This window comes from Rana temporaria, chromosome 3, assembly GCF_905171775.1.
Source record: "Rana temporaria chromosome 3, aRanTem1.1, whole genome shotgun sequence".
Classification (NCBI taxonomy): Eukaryota; Metazoa; Chordata; class Amphibia; order Anura; family Ranidae; genus Rana; species Rana temporaria.
In genome coordinates, this window is record NC_053491.1 from 223,584,375 (window position 1) to 223,604,630 (window position 20,256).

Here is a 20,256-nt window from a genome sequence, read left to right on the forward strand (position 1 = left end):
CTGAAGTGTCACAACTACTTTCACCAATTTGCAGCCAATATGTGTCAGAAGAGTTAAGTCTTGCAACTTGCATCCACTTTGAGTAGGTCACAGAGCTTTTAATTATACTTCATGGCCTGACTTCACTCTGGGACACAGGAAGTGACAATCCCCACCTTAGCAGGAAAGTGACAATTGTAGCAGGCAAGTGACAATACACAACTTGTGACAGGTGACATGGCAAGTGACAATCTGCAACTTGTGGCAGGTGACAATCCGCAAATGGTGGCAGGTGACGTGTCAAGTGACAATCCGCAACTTGTGGCAAGTGACACTCCGCAACGCGTGGCAAGTGACGTGGCAAGTGACAATCTGCATCTCGTGAAGGTGATGTGGCAAGTGACAATGCGCAACGTGTGGCAAGTGACAATCTGCATCTGGTGACAGGTGACATGGCAAGTGACAATCCACAATGTGTGGCAAGTGATAATCCGCAAAATGTGGCAGGTGACGTGGCAGGTGACAATCTGCATCTGGTGACAGGTGATGTGGCAAGTGACAATCTGCGATGTGTGGCAAGTGACAATCTGCATCTGGTGACAGGTGACGTGGCAAGTGACAATCTGCGATGTGTGGCAAGTGACGTGGCAAGTGACAATCTGCATCTGGTGACAGGTGATGTGGCAAGTGACAATCTGCGATGTGTGGCAAGTGACGTGGCAAGTGACAATCTGCATCTGGTGACAGGTGACGTGGCAAGTGACAATCCGCAACGTGTGGCAAGTGACAATCTGCAACCTGGGGTGAGTTACAATCCGCAACGTGTGGCAGGTGACGTGGCAAGTGACAATCCGTATATTGTGGCAGGTGATGTGGCAAGTGACAATCCGTATCTGGTGGCAAATGACAATCCGCATCTGGTGGCAGGCGACAGTGGCAAGTGACACACTCAGGGCTCCCAGTGATTCTGCATTATGGTGAGTTGAACTATTACATTTTATATAACAATGTAATAATATAAATAATGCACTATAATCATCCTGACACCATAATAACCATGGTGCCAGGATGATTAACGCGCCAACACAAGTAATTTCCCAGATAAATTCCCAGATTTTTGTAAAAAAAAATTGTTTTTTGGCAGTGCCGCTCCCAAGGCTAGACTCTGGATCTGCCCCTGAATATGGTTTTGTCTGATAAAGGATCTGTAAATGTGCAGTCAGGCTTTTAAGTATTCCAGCCAGACAGCACAGTCAGGTCTTGAACCTGCACTTTAGACCAGTCCTTCTGGCACCAACAACCATGCCTTGTTCAAAGTCACTTAATCCCCTTTCTTCACCATTCTGATGCTCGTGTTCGCCACGTCGAGATGCCTGAATGTATTAAGTTGCTGCCATGTGATCATGTGCCATGGCTGATTAGAAATGTGTGTTACCAAGCAATTGAACAGGTATACCTAATAAAGTGGCAAGTACAGTGAGGGAAAAAGGTATTTGATCCCCTGCTGATTTTGTACATTTGCTCACTAACAAAGAAATGATCAGTCTATAATTTAAATGGTAGGTTTAAACAGTGAGAGACAGAATAATAACAAAAATATCCAGAAAAATGCAATTTAAAAAAAGCTATAAATTAATTTGCATTTTAATGACTGAAATAAATATTTGATCCCCTATCAATCAGCAAGATTTCTGGCTCCCAGGTGTCTTCTATACAGGTAAGGAGTTGAGATTTGGAGCACTCTCTTAAAGGGAGTGCTCCAAATCTCAGCTTGTTACCTGTATAAAAGACACCTGTCCATGGATGCAATCAATCAATCAATCGGATTCCAATCTCTCCACCATGGCCAAGACCAAAGAGCTGTCCAAGAATGTCAGGGACAATATCGTAGACCTACACAAGGCTGGAATGGGCTACAAGACCATCACCCAGCAGCTTAGTGAGAGGATGACAAGTGATACGATTATTTGCAAATGAAAAAAACACAAAATAACTGTCAATATCCCACGCGTTTTGGGGCTCCATGCAAGATCTCACCTCATGGAGTTTCAATGACCATGAGAACGGTGAGGAATCAGCCCAGAACTACACAGGAGAAACTTGTCAATGATCTCAAGGCAGCTGGGACCATAGTCATCAAGAAAACAATTGGTAACACACTATGTCGTGAAGGACTGAAATCCTGCAGCGCCCACAAGGTCCCCCTGCTCAAGAAAGCACATGTACAGGCCCATCTGAAGTTTGCTAATAAACATCTGAATGATTCAGAGGAGAGCTGGGTGAAAGTGTTGTGGTCAGATGAGACCAAAATCAAACTCTTTTGCATCAACTCAACTCACCGTGTTTGGAGGAGGAGGAACGTCAAACGTGGAAGTGGAAACATTATGCTTTGGGGGTGTTTTTCAGTTACGTGGACAGGACAACTTCACCACATCAAAGAGACAATGGACGGGGCCATGTACTGTGAAATATTGGGTGAGAACATGGGGCATGGATGGTTATTCTCAGCCAGGACATTGAAAATGGGGCATGGATGGTTATTCCAGCATGACAATGACCCAAAACACATGGCCAAGGCAACATAGGAGTGGCTCAAGAAGAAGCACAATAAGGTCCTGTAGTTGCCTAGCCAGTCACTAGACCTTAATCCCATAGAAAATATGGGAGCTGAAAGTTCGAGTTACCAATTGTCAGCCTCGAAACCTTAATGACTTGGTGAGGATCTGCAAAGAGGATTGGAACAAAATCCCTCCTGAGAGATGTGCAAACCTGGTGGCCATCTACAAGAAACGTCTGACCTCTGTCATTGCCAACAAGGATTTTGCCAGCAAGTACTAAGTCATATTTTGCGAAGGGATCAAATACTTATTTTACTCATTAAAATGCAAATCAATTTATAACTTTTTTTAAATGCATTTTTCTGGATTTTTTTTGTTGTTATTCTGTCTCTCACTGTTAAAAGACACCTACCATGAAAATGATAGACTGATCATTTCTTTGTCAATGGGCAAACGTACAAAATCAGCAGGGGATCAAATACCTTTTCCCCTCACTGTAATTGTATATATATATATATATATATATATGGGTCTGATAAGGGTCTGGTGCTGCGCTCTGGACGGATGGATCTTCTCATCGCTGGACCGGACCGCTGATCACCCATCGCTGGAGAGATCATCCGTCGCTGGATAGAAGACAACGTTGAAGCAGGGAGCCGCATCGACAGTGGATTACCACCGCTGTTTTGTTTTTTTTTATTAATAAAGGAATTTTTTCTACGGTGTCTGTGTGTATTTTTCTTTAACTATTTACACTACCTTCGTGAAATGGTAGAGGTACAGTGTACCCCATTACCAATTCACATAGGGGGGGGCCAGGATCTGGGGGTCCCCTTTGTTAAAGGGGTCTTCCAGATTCTGATAAGCCCCCACCCGCAGACCCCCACAACCACCGGGCAAGGGTTGTGGGGATGAGGCCCTTGTCCCCATCAACATGGGGACATCCTCCCCATGTTGAGGGCATGTGGCTTGGTGCGGTTCAGGAGAGGGGGGGCCGCACTCTGTCCCCCCCTCTTTTCTGCGGCCGGCCAGGTTAACGTGCTCGGATAAGGGTCTGGTGTGGATTTTTAGGGGGACTCCACGCCATTTTTTTTTTAATTTGGGGTGGAGTTCCCCTTAAAATCCACACCAGACCTGAAGGGTCTGGTATGGATATTTGAGGTGAACCCCACGTAATTTTTTTTTTAAATTGACGGCAGGGTTCCCCTTAATATCCATATCAGACCTGAAGGGCCTGTTAATGGAATTTGGGGGGACCCCCAGGCTTTTTTTTTTTATGAATGAATCATCTCTGAATTGCCAGAGCCGACAATTCATTAGAGCCGCAAAGCCGGTTTTAAATGCCTTTTTTTCTTTCAGAAATGACACTTTGTGCAGAGACAGTTCTGTGTACGGGAAACATGCGCTTTTTCACATGCTGACTTTACACCCCCCCCTAGGTACGAAAATTTAAAGTAATATTACACTTTTATTGTTTCACTTTTAGCATTATTAAATTCACTGCTCCTGAGAAAACGGCCGTTTTTAAAACTTTTTTTTGCATTGATACATGTTTCCTGGGACAGGACCCAGGTCCCCAAACACTTTTTAGGACAATAACTTGCATATTAGCCTTTAAAATTAACACTTTAGATTTCAAATGTTCAAGTCCCATAGACTTTAACGGGGTTCTAAAGTTCACACAAATTGGTGTGTTCGCAAGTTCTGATGCAAACCGAACAGGGGGGTGTTTGGCTCATCCTTACTGACAGCAGCAGACGCCTATGGGCAAACCTGCGCATATGCCTCATGACAATCTTCTGGGTGCCACTGAAAATGGCATTGCATTGCTGGCCCTGCCGCAAATACCTTAGGTTGCCTATCCCTGATCTAAAGTGAAAAATAAAATGTAACATATGACAGCTTATCAGTCTGTAGATGTGGTGGTTGCATTACTTTTCAGTCCTTTTTCCTAAATTTTTACCTGCTGATCTTGCCAGCAGCAGACTGTCCTAGGGTGAAAACAGTGTCTCATGGTATTTTATCTAGCTGCCTTTCCAGGATGGGAAGTGTTTTTAGAGCTACAGAACACCTCTTCCTTTCCACATGTTCATAACATAGTGAGAAAGTATTTTGTAGTCTGCAGAGACAGCCAGGAATAAAGTAACACACCGGTTCCGACCTTTTTGGCACTAGGCTCCAGTTTTGTGGATATAGCCTGCCACCAGATGCAGTCATTTGCCAATCACTGATAGGGTTTTCATAGGTATCTCTGTGCTAATGATCTGTATTTGCAGCCACTCCCCAGTGCTAGCATTATCATCTCAGCACCACCTCAGATCATCAAGCATTAAATTCTCATAAAAACACAAAACCTAGATCCCTTGCATGCTCAGTTTTCAGTAAGGTTCATGCTCCTATGATAATCTAATACCGCCACTGATCTGACAGATGGTAATATGAGCGGCTGTATGGACTTATTCACACTGTGTGCTATGACAGACAATTTACTGCACTGTAAAATGTCTCTCACCGCAAGGGCACACCGAAAACAATTGTTTCCTATTTGTCCCATTCACACTGAGCCTATGGCTGTGCTGCATTTTATTGCAGCACACCATGGCAATGTACAGCAGTGCATCGTGTCTACATTTTGTACACTTCAAATAAAGTTTCTACAACTCTATTTGAAGTTGTAGTCTACATTTTGTACACTTCAAATAAAGTTTCTACAAAACGAAAAAAAAAAAAAGGGAACTGTGTGCATTCCCATGTGAATTACAGATCAAGTCTCCTGCTGTGCGGCCCAGTTTCTAACAAGTCACAGACCAGTAACGGTCTACAGTCCCGGGGTTGGGGATCTTTGATGTAATGGACAAGAGTAAAACATAGGCAGAGAACACATGAAGTTATTGGCTGGTAATATTTATGTGATACACCTATTGAACAGATTTAACAAAACTCTTTTGACAGCATATTTAAAAGACTAAAATGGAGCAAATAGGAGGAACTAGTAATTCAAAAATCTTAGTAATGACATATTTTAAAATTTAAGTAAAAAACAGTACAGAGCATAACACACCCAAATAAAATATACAAAACTGAGATTTTGCAGATATAAAACAGATAGAGAGATAGTGTAACATCACACCAGTGGCTTCCACTGGGTACAACTATAGTTACTTCTTTCCCAGACAACTCACTTCGTTTCTTCCTTCTTTCCGAATACCCTCTCACTTCCTACGGCCTATTTAAACTCCCAGCACTGACAGGAAGGGGATCCTCTATTGCTGACAGAACGCCACTGTCAGCTGGGCTTCCAGACTCACCTGATCTAAGCTCCAGCTTCCTGAACTGGACCACCAGGACTCCTTGTTCGCTATAGCTCACAGCAACCAGGTCCAGGCTCCCAGGACGCTCATCCATGCCCAGTTATCTGCAACCGCAAGTACTCTGCTATAGAAACCAATTGCTAAACGCTGATCTCCATACTTGCTACTTTGCTTCCAAGTTCATGTTTACTGCTATGCTGCCTAATGCTATGGAGATCTGCTGAAGTCTCTATTATAGCTTCCATGTTAATGTTCACTGCTACAGATACCAGCTCTCATGTTAATGTTCACTGCTACAGATACCAGCTCTCATGTTAATGTTCATTACTAACCCCTAGTGTGCAGTCCCAGTACTGCAGCTATACTTATCCTTATACCATTAATACCAAGATTTACTTTAATGTTGCTTATGCTGGAATAAGCACTATTTACTTTACCGAGGCTGTGATGATAGAACCCAAACTCTTAACTGAGTTAAGAGTGAAACCTGGGTTCGAACCTGAGAAGTCTCCGCAGTTGCGATCCATAAACCTGAAACTAATTTGGCGTATTGTTACAGATAGGGGCTAGAATAACAATATATTAGGAGTACTTACCTCAACAAGACCTTGGAGAACTCGCACCGATATAACACACCCAAAATGTGCTTTTGCTGCTGATGGAATTAGCATATTTAGGACTGAGGTTAAAAAAATAGCAGCACCAAATACCCTGTAGGAAAAAATAAATTTAGATGGCACACCACACCAATACATGAAAAAATATAAGACATATTTATTTATATATTTTAATTATTTAGGTAAGGGGCACAGAGTTTCATCAAACTTTGCTATGCCACTGATAGGCCTACAATGCTTTAATACAAGAACTACAATAAAAAAAAAGTGCCATAGATGGTCTTAATACATGTTTGAATATAGTTACCTATTGGCAGAAAGCTTATTTGCTATGAATCCTCCAGGAATCTGGGTCACAATGTATCCCCAGAAAAACGATCCATGGATCAGACCAACAGTTTCTGGATCCCAGTTGAACTGAGCTTTCTATCAAAAGATATGTAATTTATTTAAAGGATCTGTTTATAAAATGCTGCATGCACAGTTTTTAATTCATTGTGGGGCCTTAAGCAGTCTAGCCAATGGCTTCCTTAATGCAATGCACATTAGTATACGATGCAATGGACAGGGCTGGTGCGAAGACTCGGAATTTCACAAGTAAAATTTCTAATATACCTATAAACATCTGATAAAGGTAATCTGCAAAATGTGATACCAATAGGTCTGAACAACACCCTGAGCACTCCTAATATTTACCTGAGCCCATCTCGATCCAGCGATGTGCACGACAGCCTCGGCTGCCATTGGCTCCCGCTGCCATCAATGAAAGTCAGTGAGCCAATGAGGAGAGAGAGGGGGCCGTGCCTGGCCGTAGCTCTGTGTCTGAATGGACACACAGAGCAGCAGCTCAGCTCATGTGCCACCCATAGCAAGCTGCTTGGTAGGAAGGAAGGGCCAGGAGTGCCGGAGAGGGACCCGAGAAGAAAAGGATCTGGGGTCCTCTGTGCAAAACCATAGAAACCCTGCACAGATCAGGTAAGTATAACATGTTTGTTCATTTTAAGCAAAAAAATATATTATTATAGAACCTGCAATAAAAATAATAAAAAAAAAAGGTAAGTACACGGGCTAGGCAGAAGAGAGGAGGAGGAGGCGGAGGAGTGAACACTTGTAAGAATAGTTAGTGTTAGGCTTGAATTCCACTTTTCCACATTAATAATTTAGCATTCGATTCCTTCATATCCTCCAATAAAGTCTTAGTACAGAGATAAACTGGTGGTATTACATGCCCTTACATGCTCACAGGAGGGTGTTCAAGCCTAATTCTATCCAACGCTTTTTTTTGTTTGGCGAGGAAGGGTTAATATCTATCAAATTGATACTACTGTCTTTGCCTCCATTTGGGAGATTCCTCCTCATCGTCTGTCTCACAGGATAGGAAGTGAGGGAAAGTATTCCCATTTCCTTTATTTGATTAGTCTCAGACTGAATAGGAAGTGAAAAATCCACCCAAACGGCACATGACCAATACTTTCTGTGAAAATTAGTTAGGTTTAGAATGTCTGTTAAGATGCTATTTCTGTGTTTGTCACCTCATTTGTGATCCAGCTGACACATGCCAGAAAGTACAGAATGACAAGTAAAATCTCCCCTATTGGGACAGAGACAGTATTTAAAATATCAAAAAACATTTCCTAACAAGGGCACAGACATCATTTAAAACCTGAAACTTAGGCCCGGATTCACAAAGGACTTACGACGGCGTATCTCCAGATACGCCGTCGTAAGTCTGAATGTGAGGCGTCGTATCTCGGCACCTGATTCAAAGAATCAGATACGCCAGAATTTGTATAAAATACGACTGACGTAAGTCTCTTACGCCGTCGTATCTTAGGTGCATATTTACGCTGGCCGCTAGGTGGCGCTTCCGTTGATTTCCGCGTCAAATATGCAAATGAGATAGATACGCCTATTCACGAACGTAGTTGCGCCCGGCGTATCAATATATGTCGTTTACTTAAGGCGTCTGACCGACGTAAAGTTACCCCTGCTATATGAGGTGCAGCCAATGTTAAGTATGGACGTCGGAACAGCGTCGAATTTTACACGTTTTACGTCGTTTGCGTAAGTCGTCCGTGAATGGGGCTGGGCGTAGGTTACGTTCATGTCGACTAAGCATTGAGCGGGCGTAATTTACGGAGAAAATTCGATGTGATACTGAGCATGCACCGTTCGTAAAGCGCGTCATTTATGTGGGGTCACGAATCCTTTACATACAACACGCCCACTACCAGCCTTGTTTGAATTGGGCGGGCTTACGCCGGCCCATTTACACTACGCCGCCGTAACTTAGAGCGCAAGTTTTTTCTGAATACGGGACCTGCCGCTCTAAGTTACGGCGGCGTAGTGTATCTGAGATACGCTACGCCCACCTAAAGATAGGCGATTCTTTCTGAATCTGGCCCTTTATCTTTTCCTATTCTATCCTAAAATTAAAGTTTTGGCTGGAGTTAGGAATTAATCATACATAAGGAATGATAATTTAGCTGCTGGATCTTCAGACTAGTTTTTTTTTTCAGATAAAGGTTTATTGAATAACGCACACAGTAAATACAAGAGTACACTTAAGTTTGCACATTACACATCCATCACATATAGGCCAGAAGTAAAAGTACAACAGGTCATAGCAACATTCTAGAAGAACAACAACGACAAGAAGTAGTAGGGATACATGGTTGTACAATTTCCCTCCAGACTAGTTTACAATGTCTATGAGCACTTTAGGGTGTCAAGGCCAGCTTATTAAGGCCATACATCTGCATGCTTCAAAAGGTGTTCCATTCACTAAATAGTGTAAGGACAAAAAAAAAAAGCACAGCACCAGTTCCCATAAGCTTGACATTATTATTGGGCCATGAAAACAGCTTTTTTTATTGGTCAGTAAAAGTTCTAATTAATTATACATGTTATATAGAAAAAAAGACTGCACTAACAAAAAATAAAGGATAACATCAATAAAGATCAAAGGCAGCAATACATTTAGATAAACATAAATAGCATAATAAAAGATAAACTGCGCCAATAGATTAAACCAGCAACAAAGTGCCAGTACTCAATAACTAAACAACGTCTCTCAACCCCAAAATGAACCTTGATTGGGGGTAAATGAAATAATAATAAAGTCCCAAATAATGGTATAGGGATCAAGGCGGACCCCACGGGCAGGATGCAAACACCACCGTGAAAATGACTTCTTGTGAGGAGACCACCACCTAATGGAAAGCCGCTTACCACAACCACGGGGTTAATAGACCTATAGAAAACTCCATCCACAGATAGGGACACCAAGCCAAGAGGGATTCCAAGAACGAATAAGCAGGATACGATCGCTTCCTCACAGATGAACAGGTCCTTGATTCATGAATGTAATGGAAAAAACAGACCAATAGTGTAACTCCGTATAAAAATGTATTAAAAAAGAACGAAAACTTACTTACAGCAAGTAACGTAGTTAAAAACATGTATCAGCAGCCGGCCGGCACTATAGGAGCCCTTCCTTAATGGGACGGCGCACACTGACGTCACCGCGTTGTTACGTTTTGGAGGAAGGGCTCCTATAGTGCCGGCCAGCTACTGATACATGTTTTTAACTACGTTACTTTCTGTAAGTACGTTTTCGTCCTTTTTTAATAAAATTTTATACAGAGTTACACAATTGGTCAATTTTTTCCTTTACATCCATGAATCGAGGACCTGTTCATCTGTGAGGAAGCAATCGTATCCTGCTTATCCGTTCTTGGAATCCCTCTTGGCTTGGTGTCCCTATCTGTGGATGGAGTTTTCTATAGGTCTATTAACCCCGTGGTTGTTGTAAGCGGCTTTCCATTAGGTGGTGGTCTCCTCACAAGAAGTCATTTTCACGGTGGTGTTTGTTTCATCCTGCCCGTGGGGTCCGCCTTGATCCCTATACCATTATTTGGGACTTTATTATTATTTCATCTACCCCCCAATCAAGGTTCATTTTGGGGTTGAGAGACTTTGTATAGTTATTGAGTACTGGCACTTTGTTGCTGGTTTATTCTATTGGCGCAGTTTATCTTTTATTATAATTATACATGCTGCTTCTGTTCTTCAGTGTTTTTTGAAGGACTTAAAAAGGAATAACACAATATGGTAGAAATGGATGCTGACCCTACCTCTACTCGTACCTCCTTACCAGTGTTGCCAACCTACCAGATTGAAATTTACTGGCGCACCTATGTTTTTACTGGCATTTCACAAAAGTTACTAAATTACATTTTTAGGTGCAAATTTCAGTATTTAGGCTACAAACAAGTACGCTAGGCAAATAGCAATGTGATTTTAGGTAGATATTAAGGTAAAAAAACATATTATTGTTATTTTCGATATAATAAGGGCAAAATATTTCGTCACATCACCCCCTGCCTCCATCCCCCTCTGCCACCAACACCCCCTGCCTTCACCCCCCTCTGCGGTGCCACAACCTCCCCCTGCCTCCAATCTCCCCCAGGCCCCCTGCCTCCAATCACCTTCTGCCTCCATCGTCCTCTGCCTCCATCCCCCTCTGCCGTGCCACCAACAAGCCCTGTCTCCATCCCCCACCCTCTGCGGTGCCACCATCCCCCTCTGCCGTGCCACCAACACCCCCTGCCTTCAATCACCCCCTGACACTAACACCCCCTGCCTCCAATCTCCCCCAGGCCCCCTGCCTCCAATCACTCCCTGCCTCCATTGCCCCCTGCCTCCGCCCCCTCTGCGGTGCCACTGCAGCCACCATCACCCCCTGCCTCTAATCACCCCCTGCCTCCAATCTCCCCCTGCCTCCATCATCCCCCTCTGCGGTGCCACCATCACCCCCTTCTTTCATCGGATCCCCCTCTGCTACCATCACCTGATGTCACTGTCGGCTGGGCTGTCTGTCACTCTGTCCGTCCCCGACTCCCCTGTAAACTTTGTATTGCCTGGATGCAGCAGGCTCCTCCATTCCGCCACCGCCACGTGCTGCTCAGCCTTCGAATCCTGACTGCTGTGCTCCTCTGACCTCCTGGTTAGTTACAGATTTAAAATTCTGGCGCGCGCTGGGATGTCCTAATACATCACTCGCATGCGCAGTTCCAAGCCGAACCAATCTCGGCTATTTTTACTGGCACCTTCCCGCAACCACGGACATTTATGGACGGGAAAAACGTGCCTGTTTTTACGGACTGTCCATATAAATATGGACGGTTGGCAACACAGCTCCTTACTGGCCAATAATGCTGACTATTTAAGAACAGAACAGGTGGGGCATGAGGTGGTGGCCTTTTTCCTCTTAGAACACACTGGGGTATGTGGTAATTGGAGTGCTGACTGAGACATCTGAAGGTATGTGCTAGCATCACTGAGTCTCTGCATTTATTTAAAAAAAATATAGCTTTATTAGATTTTGCACATATACAGATACATTGGCTCGAAAGTCAAAAAGAAATACCAGAAGCAAGCACTACCGTACATAAAAATAAATCCACAGTGCAAGTCATGTACAGCATAATTACTCTAGCACACCATGAGCAAGTGATATCTAGCACACCATGAGCAAGTGATATCTCGCAATGACAATTCTCGCATCATAGGTGAATCTGGGTATAAGATTTCACAAATGGTCGGGTCGATTTACTAATCTTGCTAAGACCCAAGTGCACATGAGACCAGTGTTTCAAACAGAGCAAAGTGAGAAAGACAAGGAGAGGAGACAGAAGAAGGTAGAGAAGAAGGGGAGCCTCTGGACTGGGAGTAAACCCAGGCTACCAGGAGCGCAGCTGAGGTTCTATGGATTGTCAATGAAAGGGTTAAGGTTTGGATGAAGTAGAAATGTCAATCCATGAGTACCCCAGTGTCATAAATTTTAGGAACCTGTGATGGAGACTGGCAGTTAATTCTTCCATCTACATAATCAAATTTCGTTCTTAAACCTATTCTCTATTGGTTGGAGGGTCTGTGCATTTTTCTCCTACAGCCTGCCCAACACATATTTAAGGCAACAGATATGCCTTAAGTTATATACACTTTTAGAGAATGTACATTTCTCTACCTGGTCTCCAGTCTCAGAAGAAGACCCCATAGAAGTCACTGCACAGATGCAGCTGGTGGTGAGGAAGATTACTCAGGTAAGCAAGTAGTTGGCAGGAAGAGGGGAAATCAAGCAGTTTGATCAGGGGGTCTAGGCAGGGTGGACATTAAAAAAAAAATGCATTTGTCCTTAAAATGAATAAATGGTCACTTACCTGAATTTCTGGCTTTCCGTTAACATAAACAGTATTGTTATTTACCATTTCGACAATAGCTACACCAAGATTACACCTAATTCCAAAGGAAATACAGAATCCTAAGCCAGTCATAATGGCAATGATATAACGCTTGGGCAAACCACAGCAATGACAATCAAATTGCGGAAGTATATGAGTGGGGGCTTGAACAGGCTGTCCATCTTCATTCAGTTCAATATTATCTTCCTCAAAATTTGTGCCATCGATTTTCCTTAAGAAAAAAAAAGTGGTTAAAATAAAGTACAAGTATTTATCCAAGCGATTTTAATGTGCAGTCAGCAGGATACATTTAACATTGTATATGTTATAGTTTAAACAATATATTATCATTAATTTTACCAGTGCAACTAAAAGAAGTTGTTGGCTGTTCTGAACACTGGGGAATGTGGATCATGACTGTTAGAACTACTAACACCCTAATACCATGCAGGGCAAGCATAGGTTCACTTTAATGTCACCCCACCATCTGCCCATGTGTACCTTCCATTTATCCCCCTCTGCTTTATTTACTCTAAAAAAGAATGCTCGTTCAAGTTCCATGTTGCACTTTGGAGCTCATGCGTGCTGGGGATACTTTCCCTGTCTGAGTGGCAATCAGCAAATAACCAGTGTTGTAATGGGTAAAAGGATAGCGATTCACATACACCACATATGTCACATTGACTCCCCAGGGTAATGACACAGGGGGCAAAAAGAAGTATAAGCAAATGCAGCAGCCATCATTAAAGTGAACCTGTTGCTTTACCCTGGATGAGCAAAACACAGGCTGATTTAAAGCCCACCCCCAGGCTCACCAGCCACAACTCCAGTCACCCCTTCCCCTATGGGCTCATGAGAAGTGGGTTGGATGACATAGCAGGACTGGTTGTGCCTAAGATGGGCAGAAGAGAGGTTTTAGTGTGATTTATTGCATAAATAGTAAAAATGCTTGATATAATTGTTTGTTTGTTTTTTTTCATAGGCAATTTCAAGAACCTAAAACTCTTTAAGCGTTTATGCACACAAATTATTTTCAGCATTTTTAAGCCTAGTGTAAATCTTGCAGGGCTTTTCCTTGCTCCGGGAAGCCGCATGTGCTGTGTACAGTCTGACATACAAACTAATTGCTCGTCCACTGTAGGATAAATTGTTGGATGTGCATGCGTGGGTAAATGTTGATGCAAGGAAGCATCAGTGTTTACAAGTGTATGCAGATGTACAGCAGTTTACTTGTGTGGGACGCTGTACGTGGCACTTGCGGCTACCCAGGTGCCATATATCTACAGAAGGTTTATGCTAGGCATAAAAAATGCCTAAATTAGTCCTTGTGCATGAACCCTTAATTATATGTGTAAGTTAGTTCTATGTGTCACCTGAAGTTCCATGTCTTGGAAAAGGTTGGAAAACAATGAAATGCTGCTTATTGCCTAATGAAAGCATATATACTAACTATATAAGGTTGCATTTTACTGCTGACGCTGTAACACATTACCGCCGCTCAAGTACTAAAATATATTGGTTAGGTGCAGAATCTAAATATTCTTCTCATTCACTGATCCAATTTGCATGAGGTCATGAAATTGTTTATTACATTGCAGCTTTCTTCAGACCTAGGAAATCTTTAAAAACTGTATTAAAATCACAAAAATAGAAAGTACACTATCCTCATGCATTAGCTTAGGCAGCACTTTTTTTGTAAAATCCAATTCATCACATTCTATGGACCCCTCACTCCGCTATATTCAGATGGATCAATGCAAGTATAGCCTTAGCAATATGCAGATGGTAAATTGTAGCTAGATTATGCTTTTTGAGGGACAAGCCTTCTTTTTTTCCTCAGAGCTAACCTGCTTGCAAATATTCTTACCCCTAAATACTCTAGACCCAGCATAAGGCCAGAGGGGTGTGGACTATTTTGGGGGTAAACATCTGTGCAAGCAGGTTAGTCCTGAGAAAGAGGGTTTGATCTTGAAATGCGTCATTTAGCTATGGTTTGCCATCTGCATGTTGCTAGGGCTATGCTCCCATCCATTAATCCGAATATAGGAAATAGAGGAGTGAGTGTCTGTAGGTTGTGATGGATGGTTACATGCCTGTAATTTTAACTTGTTTTTGAGTATTTTACAAATGAAGTGACTTCTAATGTGAGGATGGATCACTTTCTCTTTTTGTGATTTTAGTATAGCTCTAAAATGTTTACATTTTTACATTTTAAAAATATTCAAATTATTAAAAATATTATTAAAATTGTTATATTGTTTGAATAATTTAGGCATGAATATATTATTATAAGCCCAGTATTAAATTATATTATTATTTAATTCAAATGAACTGACGACAACAGATACTCTTGAACACTCATACAATAACTTTGTTGACTGCTGTATGTATAGCCAATATGTTATTATTATTATTTATTTATTTTTTCTAGTTTTTAATAGTGTTGCAAAGAATTAGATCCCTGTCACATTTTAATGCTGTATGTGTCCCACTTGGTAGGTTCACCCTTGGTATTTGTCCTAGTGACCTGTGCCACAAAAGATATAAAGCGAGTGGAAATTCAACATTTTAGAGATGAGGGGAACTACATTGTTATTTAATAAGGACATCTATTGTGGTAAAAACTATTTTTAGGCGAGATTTGTCTTCACTTCCTCTCCCGAAGACACGACAGAAAGTAAGAGGAAATCTCCACTTCCACTTCCACTACTCTTACTTCCTGTTGTGCTCTTAGGACAGAACATGAAAAGAGGCCTTCCCAACAAGATCAGACAGCAAATAATTATTATCAGGGATTACAACCATTCCCTACTCTTTCCAAAAGGTTTTGGCTATAGATGCACATTAAGGTCTATGTCTGTACTTTGAAAAATAGTTGGATGATCTACATCATTTATCAATGTTTTTGCCCAAGGTTCACACATACAATTCAATTCTCATAAGATTTAACTAGAAAATGTGTGGATCATGGGTGCAAGCATTGATAAATAGATCCCTTAAAAGGGTTTGCATGTATATAAATAATGTGATATGGCATAGACAAGGGGTCTCTAAACTATGGCCCACTCCAAGGTTTATCCAGCCTGTGGCTTATGTGCATAGCTTTCCCTTCTCCTCCCCCCTAAACAGCTGATGTGCACAGTTTGTGTCCCCCCAACAGCACCTCTGAGCCCCAGCAAGTCTCCAGTGCAGGAGTGCAGGTTGCCTTCCCCCATTGAGCTGTGTCAGTCCAAGGACCACTGACATCCTAGCAACCAATGACATGCTTGCCCCAACATTCAGAGAAGGACAGAACTTCCTCCATCCGCACTTGCTCCAACCTCTGGCTCCCCACCTGCTGTTACACTGCTATGTAAGCCTAATTATAGAGGTGACGGGGACTCTGATGGGAACACTGATGAGCTCTTTTTGACCATGGTACCTTATTTATATGCTGTAATGTATATTATGTATGGTGATGTGTTAGACCACTACAATGTTTTTGATCCCTAAATACTAATAAATTTCATGTTTTTACGATACAGTGGGGGTTATTTGCTAAAGGCAAATCTACTTTGCACTAAAATTGCACTGCAAGTGCACCTGAAAGTGCACTTGGAAGTTCAGTCGCTGTAGATCTGAGGGGGACATGCAAGGAAGATAAAAAAACAGCATTTTAGCTTGCAATGATTGGATGATAAAATCAGCAGAGCTTCCCCTCATTTCAGATCTACCTTTTAGATCTACAGCGACTGCGCTTGAAAGTGCACTTTCAGTGCACTTTCAAGTGCATTTGTAGTGCAAAGTGGATTTGCCTTTAGTAAATCAACCCCATTGTGTACAAGAGTTCACCCATAAAGTCCTTTAGGTCTTCTATGATGTAAGGGGGACTCTAAAGGGGACACGGATGTACAAGTAGATCTGATGGGGTCACTGACATAAGGGGTGACTCTTATAGGGACACTGATGTAAGGGAGACATTGATGGGGACCCTGATGTTAGGGGAACTTAGATGTAAGAAATACTCTGATGTAAGTGGGGACTTTGATGAGGACGCCAATGTACAGGGGGCTTTATTGGGGGACACTGATGTAAGGTGGAACTCTTATGGGGAGCTTGATGTAAAAGGGACTCTGATGGGGGCTGTAATGTAAGGGGGAACTCTGACAGGGACCCTTATGTAAAGGGGAGTCTGATGAAAATGAAGCAGACTGAATTTATTTTTGTTCGACCTTTATTAATGGCTCAAGTTTATTTTGGAATTTCTTTGCTTTGAAGTTCTGCCTCGGTTGTTCTGAATTATATCATGCTGAACAAAATCTCCAAATAAAACCTGTTTATTTATTTAAGTTATATTCATTCATTTATAAAACATTTTTTTTAAATAGGCAAATATTTGTAAAATTTACAATGTGGTCCTCGTACTGAAAAGTTTGGCGATCCCTGTCATTGCCTGTAATTTATATCTTGTATTTTATAGGAGTTACCCTTTGCTGTTTCTTATAACATGCACCCAGTGCACTACATGAATATGTGAATGCTGGATGTACACTAAAGAATCTAAAAGCCCAATAAACTATATTATACAACAATATGCAATAGAGTACAATATTTCCCCTCTTACAGCAAACAATATTCATATAGCTCAGCTGTCTTACAAATCCCAAAAATAATAATTTATGTTTATTCGAGTTGATGATAGAGACAAACTAATGTTTTCACTGCCCTGATAAAACTCCAGACGTGCATATAGTACACAAATGTTAAAAATAGAGTTGCATATTAAGTTTTTTTTTACCTAAAAATACATTTAAGCTCTTATGCAAGTTATATGGATATGGCAATAAATACACATTCAAAAGCATGGTGTATACAGTGAATATATATTAATTTTGTGTGTGGGGTCTTCAGTGACCAAAGGATCTATATAACACACAAAAAAATTATTATTACCAAATCTTTTATGAATAGAACTACACAAAGAGTAAATCTTATGGTTTATATAAAATGTTCATTTAAAAATAAGTTCCAGTGTGTGAAAAGTCTCCTAAAACTGTTTGTAAATCTTTTATTTTTGATGTACTTTGACATTTAACTGACAGCGTTTAATCCCATATTGACGGCAACGATAATACTCGTATTTGCTTGCTGCTGAAACATATTCTTTTAAAAAACATCTGTTCTTTTCTTTCCTTCCATGAAAAGGGTAAAGGTAGTAAACATACTGCTCTTCAATAATGTAAAACAATAACCTGGTAATGAATGTGTAAATAAAATGCTTACTCTATTAAATACAAAATGGAAAAAAAAATGCCCATATAACATGCAAGAAAAAATACAACTCTTCATGATACCTGTTTAATAAGAACAGTGATACAGGACTGTAATAAGCAAGATGAAATAAACCATGAAATATTAATGGGTCAGTCTACCCATAACTGATATATCAGTTTTAAGAAGGTGGATTAAATCATCTAGTGGTTTCGCTTTTCTAATAGTTCCAAGGACTCCAAGGATAAAATCCTCATTCTTGAGTTTCTGTCTGACCCCATTTTGAGGTGGTCCAGCTCTTTCTGTTGGGTATGTTTTGTATCTACCATTCACCATTCACTAAAATCTATGAGGTATCACCTTTTTATTTTTAGGGGAGCAGCTTTTTTCTAATTATATAATTCTATGTTCCACATATATTAATTTTTGGCGCGAAAATATATCTTCATACATGTTTTGTATTAGGAAGAAAAGCAACAGCAATACAGGGAATACCCCTGGTTCAGCAGAATGGTGAAACTCCAAAGTGGCCCAAAAAGCTATAGGTCACTATTCTCTATGCATTGGAATATCACTTTTGGATGGACTGACCCGTTCATTTGACAAAATGCTAAAATTCGAATCCTCTAAATAAAGTGAGCTAATTTTATTGTTACTAATATTCATTTTTGTATTTTCCTACTTTTTCAATATTGTTTTGGCATACAGTTCAGTATAATTGCTGCATATGAAAATGTGTATACACATACATTTATACAAATGGCATTTTGTCTATCCAATATTTAATTTGGGCGTTCAATTAATAAGTAATTTAGAAAATAACTGGAAAATAAATGGAATTCATAACTACCTGTAAAAAAATAAAATAAAAGTAAAAATATGTATAATACAGTTTGACATAAAGGTAATCAATTAATAAATCAGGTAAATACCTTAATAATTATTTTAATTAATACAATTCTTCCTGTAAGTCTGGAAAACGTAATCTGTTACTGCATAGGGCTGGAGTGCACAGTTGTTCCAAAACTGTGTTTCTCCATTTAAAGTTTCAGTGGACACCAACAGGTCCTGTAATCTATGCTTTCGGGTAATTGCCCAGCCAAATGAATTAATGGCTCTCCTAATATTTTTTGGGGGAAACTTATAAGAAGATTAGGAAAGCAGATCCTGTTGGGGACCATCAAGGACTAGGGTTGAGAAGCATCACTTTAGAAAAAGGAGAGAAAATAAAAGGTGTAAAAAATGTTTCTTACCTTTGCAGGTGCCCCAGTGAGTCACCTATGTTATTCTTCGCCTCCTCCTTTCCAGGATTCAGGATTTTTTCCTTGAATGAACTTAGTGCTTGGAAAGGCATTGTATATGGTTATGGTGTCAACTCTACTGCAGACCTCTCATCCTTACTTTCTGTCATCCAGAACTAGCGTTGACCCTTCCGTTGAAAAAATGGCTCAAACCTCACCACCTCATTCCAGCAAAACCAGTTCTACGTCCCCAACAGTTTCTTCCAAGCTTCCACTTACTTATTAAAAAGTGACTTCACTGTGGATTTCAAATGAGATGTTTGTATAAAGCACAGGTTTATGACAAGTGTAATTATCCCAGTAGTAGATGGAGCAGTGGATCTCACATCAGTGATCTTCTATCTGGAGGGGAAGCTGACAGCTGTGCAGGATAGCAGTAAACTCAACCAACCTATTTTCACACGTGAAGCTCAAAATGATTAAGCCCCATGCAGCAACACAATAGGACTGACTGTGCTAAACTTCCCATTTCTAAAGTGAATCAAAGGTACACGATTTACAAATGAATTTTCTAGGTAAACTGCAAGAAGAAAAGCCCCATCTAATATTGTACATGTGCCCAGTCAGTGCCCTAGGATTCTGAGAAGTGATAATGATCCTATTTGGTTGTCATGTGTCCCTGATATTGGGAGAGATGCTACACTAGACGATGCTATAGTAACGAGGAAGCGATACGGTACTGCCAGTTTAGTTATTAATAGCATCCCATACAAAAGGGAGACAAAGACAAGTTTATTAAACATTTAAGGGCTTCTTCCCGTCTCCATGACGCATGCAGGTGGTCATGGACTGAAATTCACATATATTATTACTGAGCCTTTTCTTTTTTTTTCAGGAGTCACAAGTCCCATTAGTGCAGCTGTGTGTCTGTGTTCCAATTCTTATGACATACATATGACAGAGAAGCAAACAAAGCAAAGCCAACATTTTGTAAGGCACCTTTAAAAAAAAATGCTTCATGGATGATTCACAAAAGCAGATGTTCTGTGGGTATT

At 41.0% G+C, this 20,256-nt stretch overlaps 1 protein-coding gene across 1 annotated transcript in view; it reads right to left on the reverse strand.

The window, feature by feature from the left end:
- SLC17A8 (solute carrier family 17 member 8) overlaps positions 1–19,973 on the reverse strand; it is a 49,199-nt gene extending 29,226 nt beyond the window's left edge. The window contains exons 1-4 of the mRNA XM_040344328.1: positions 19,214–19,973; positions 12,690–12,942; positions 6,773–6,891; positions 6,445–6,559 (exon numbers count right to left, since the gene is read on the reverse strand). Of these exons, the coding sequence (XP_040200262.1) occupies positions 6,445–6,559; positions 6,773–6,891; positions 12,690–12,942; positions 19,214–19,314 (588 nt within the window). The 5' untranslated portion in view covers positions 19,315–19,973. The remainder of the gene's footprint in view (positions 1–6,444; positions 6,560–6,772; positions 6,892–12,689; positions 12,943–19,213) is intronic.
- Positions 19,974–20,256: the final 283 nt, after the last annotated feature.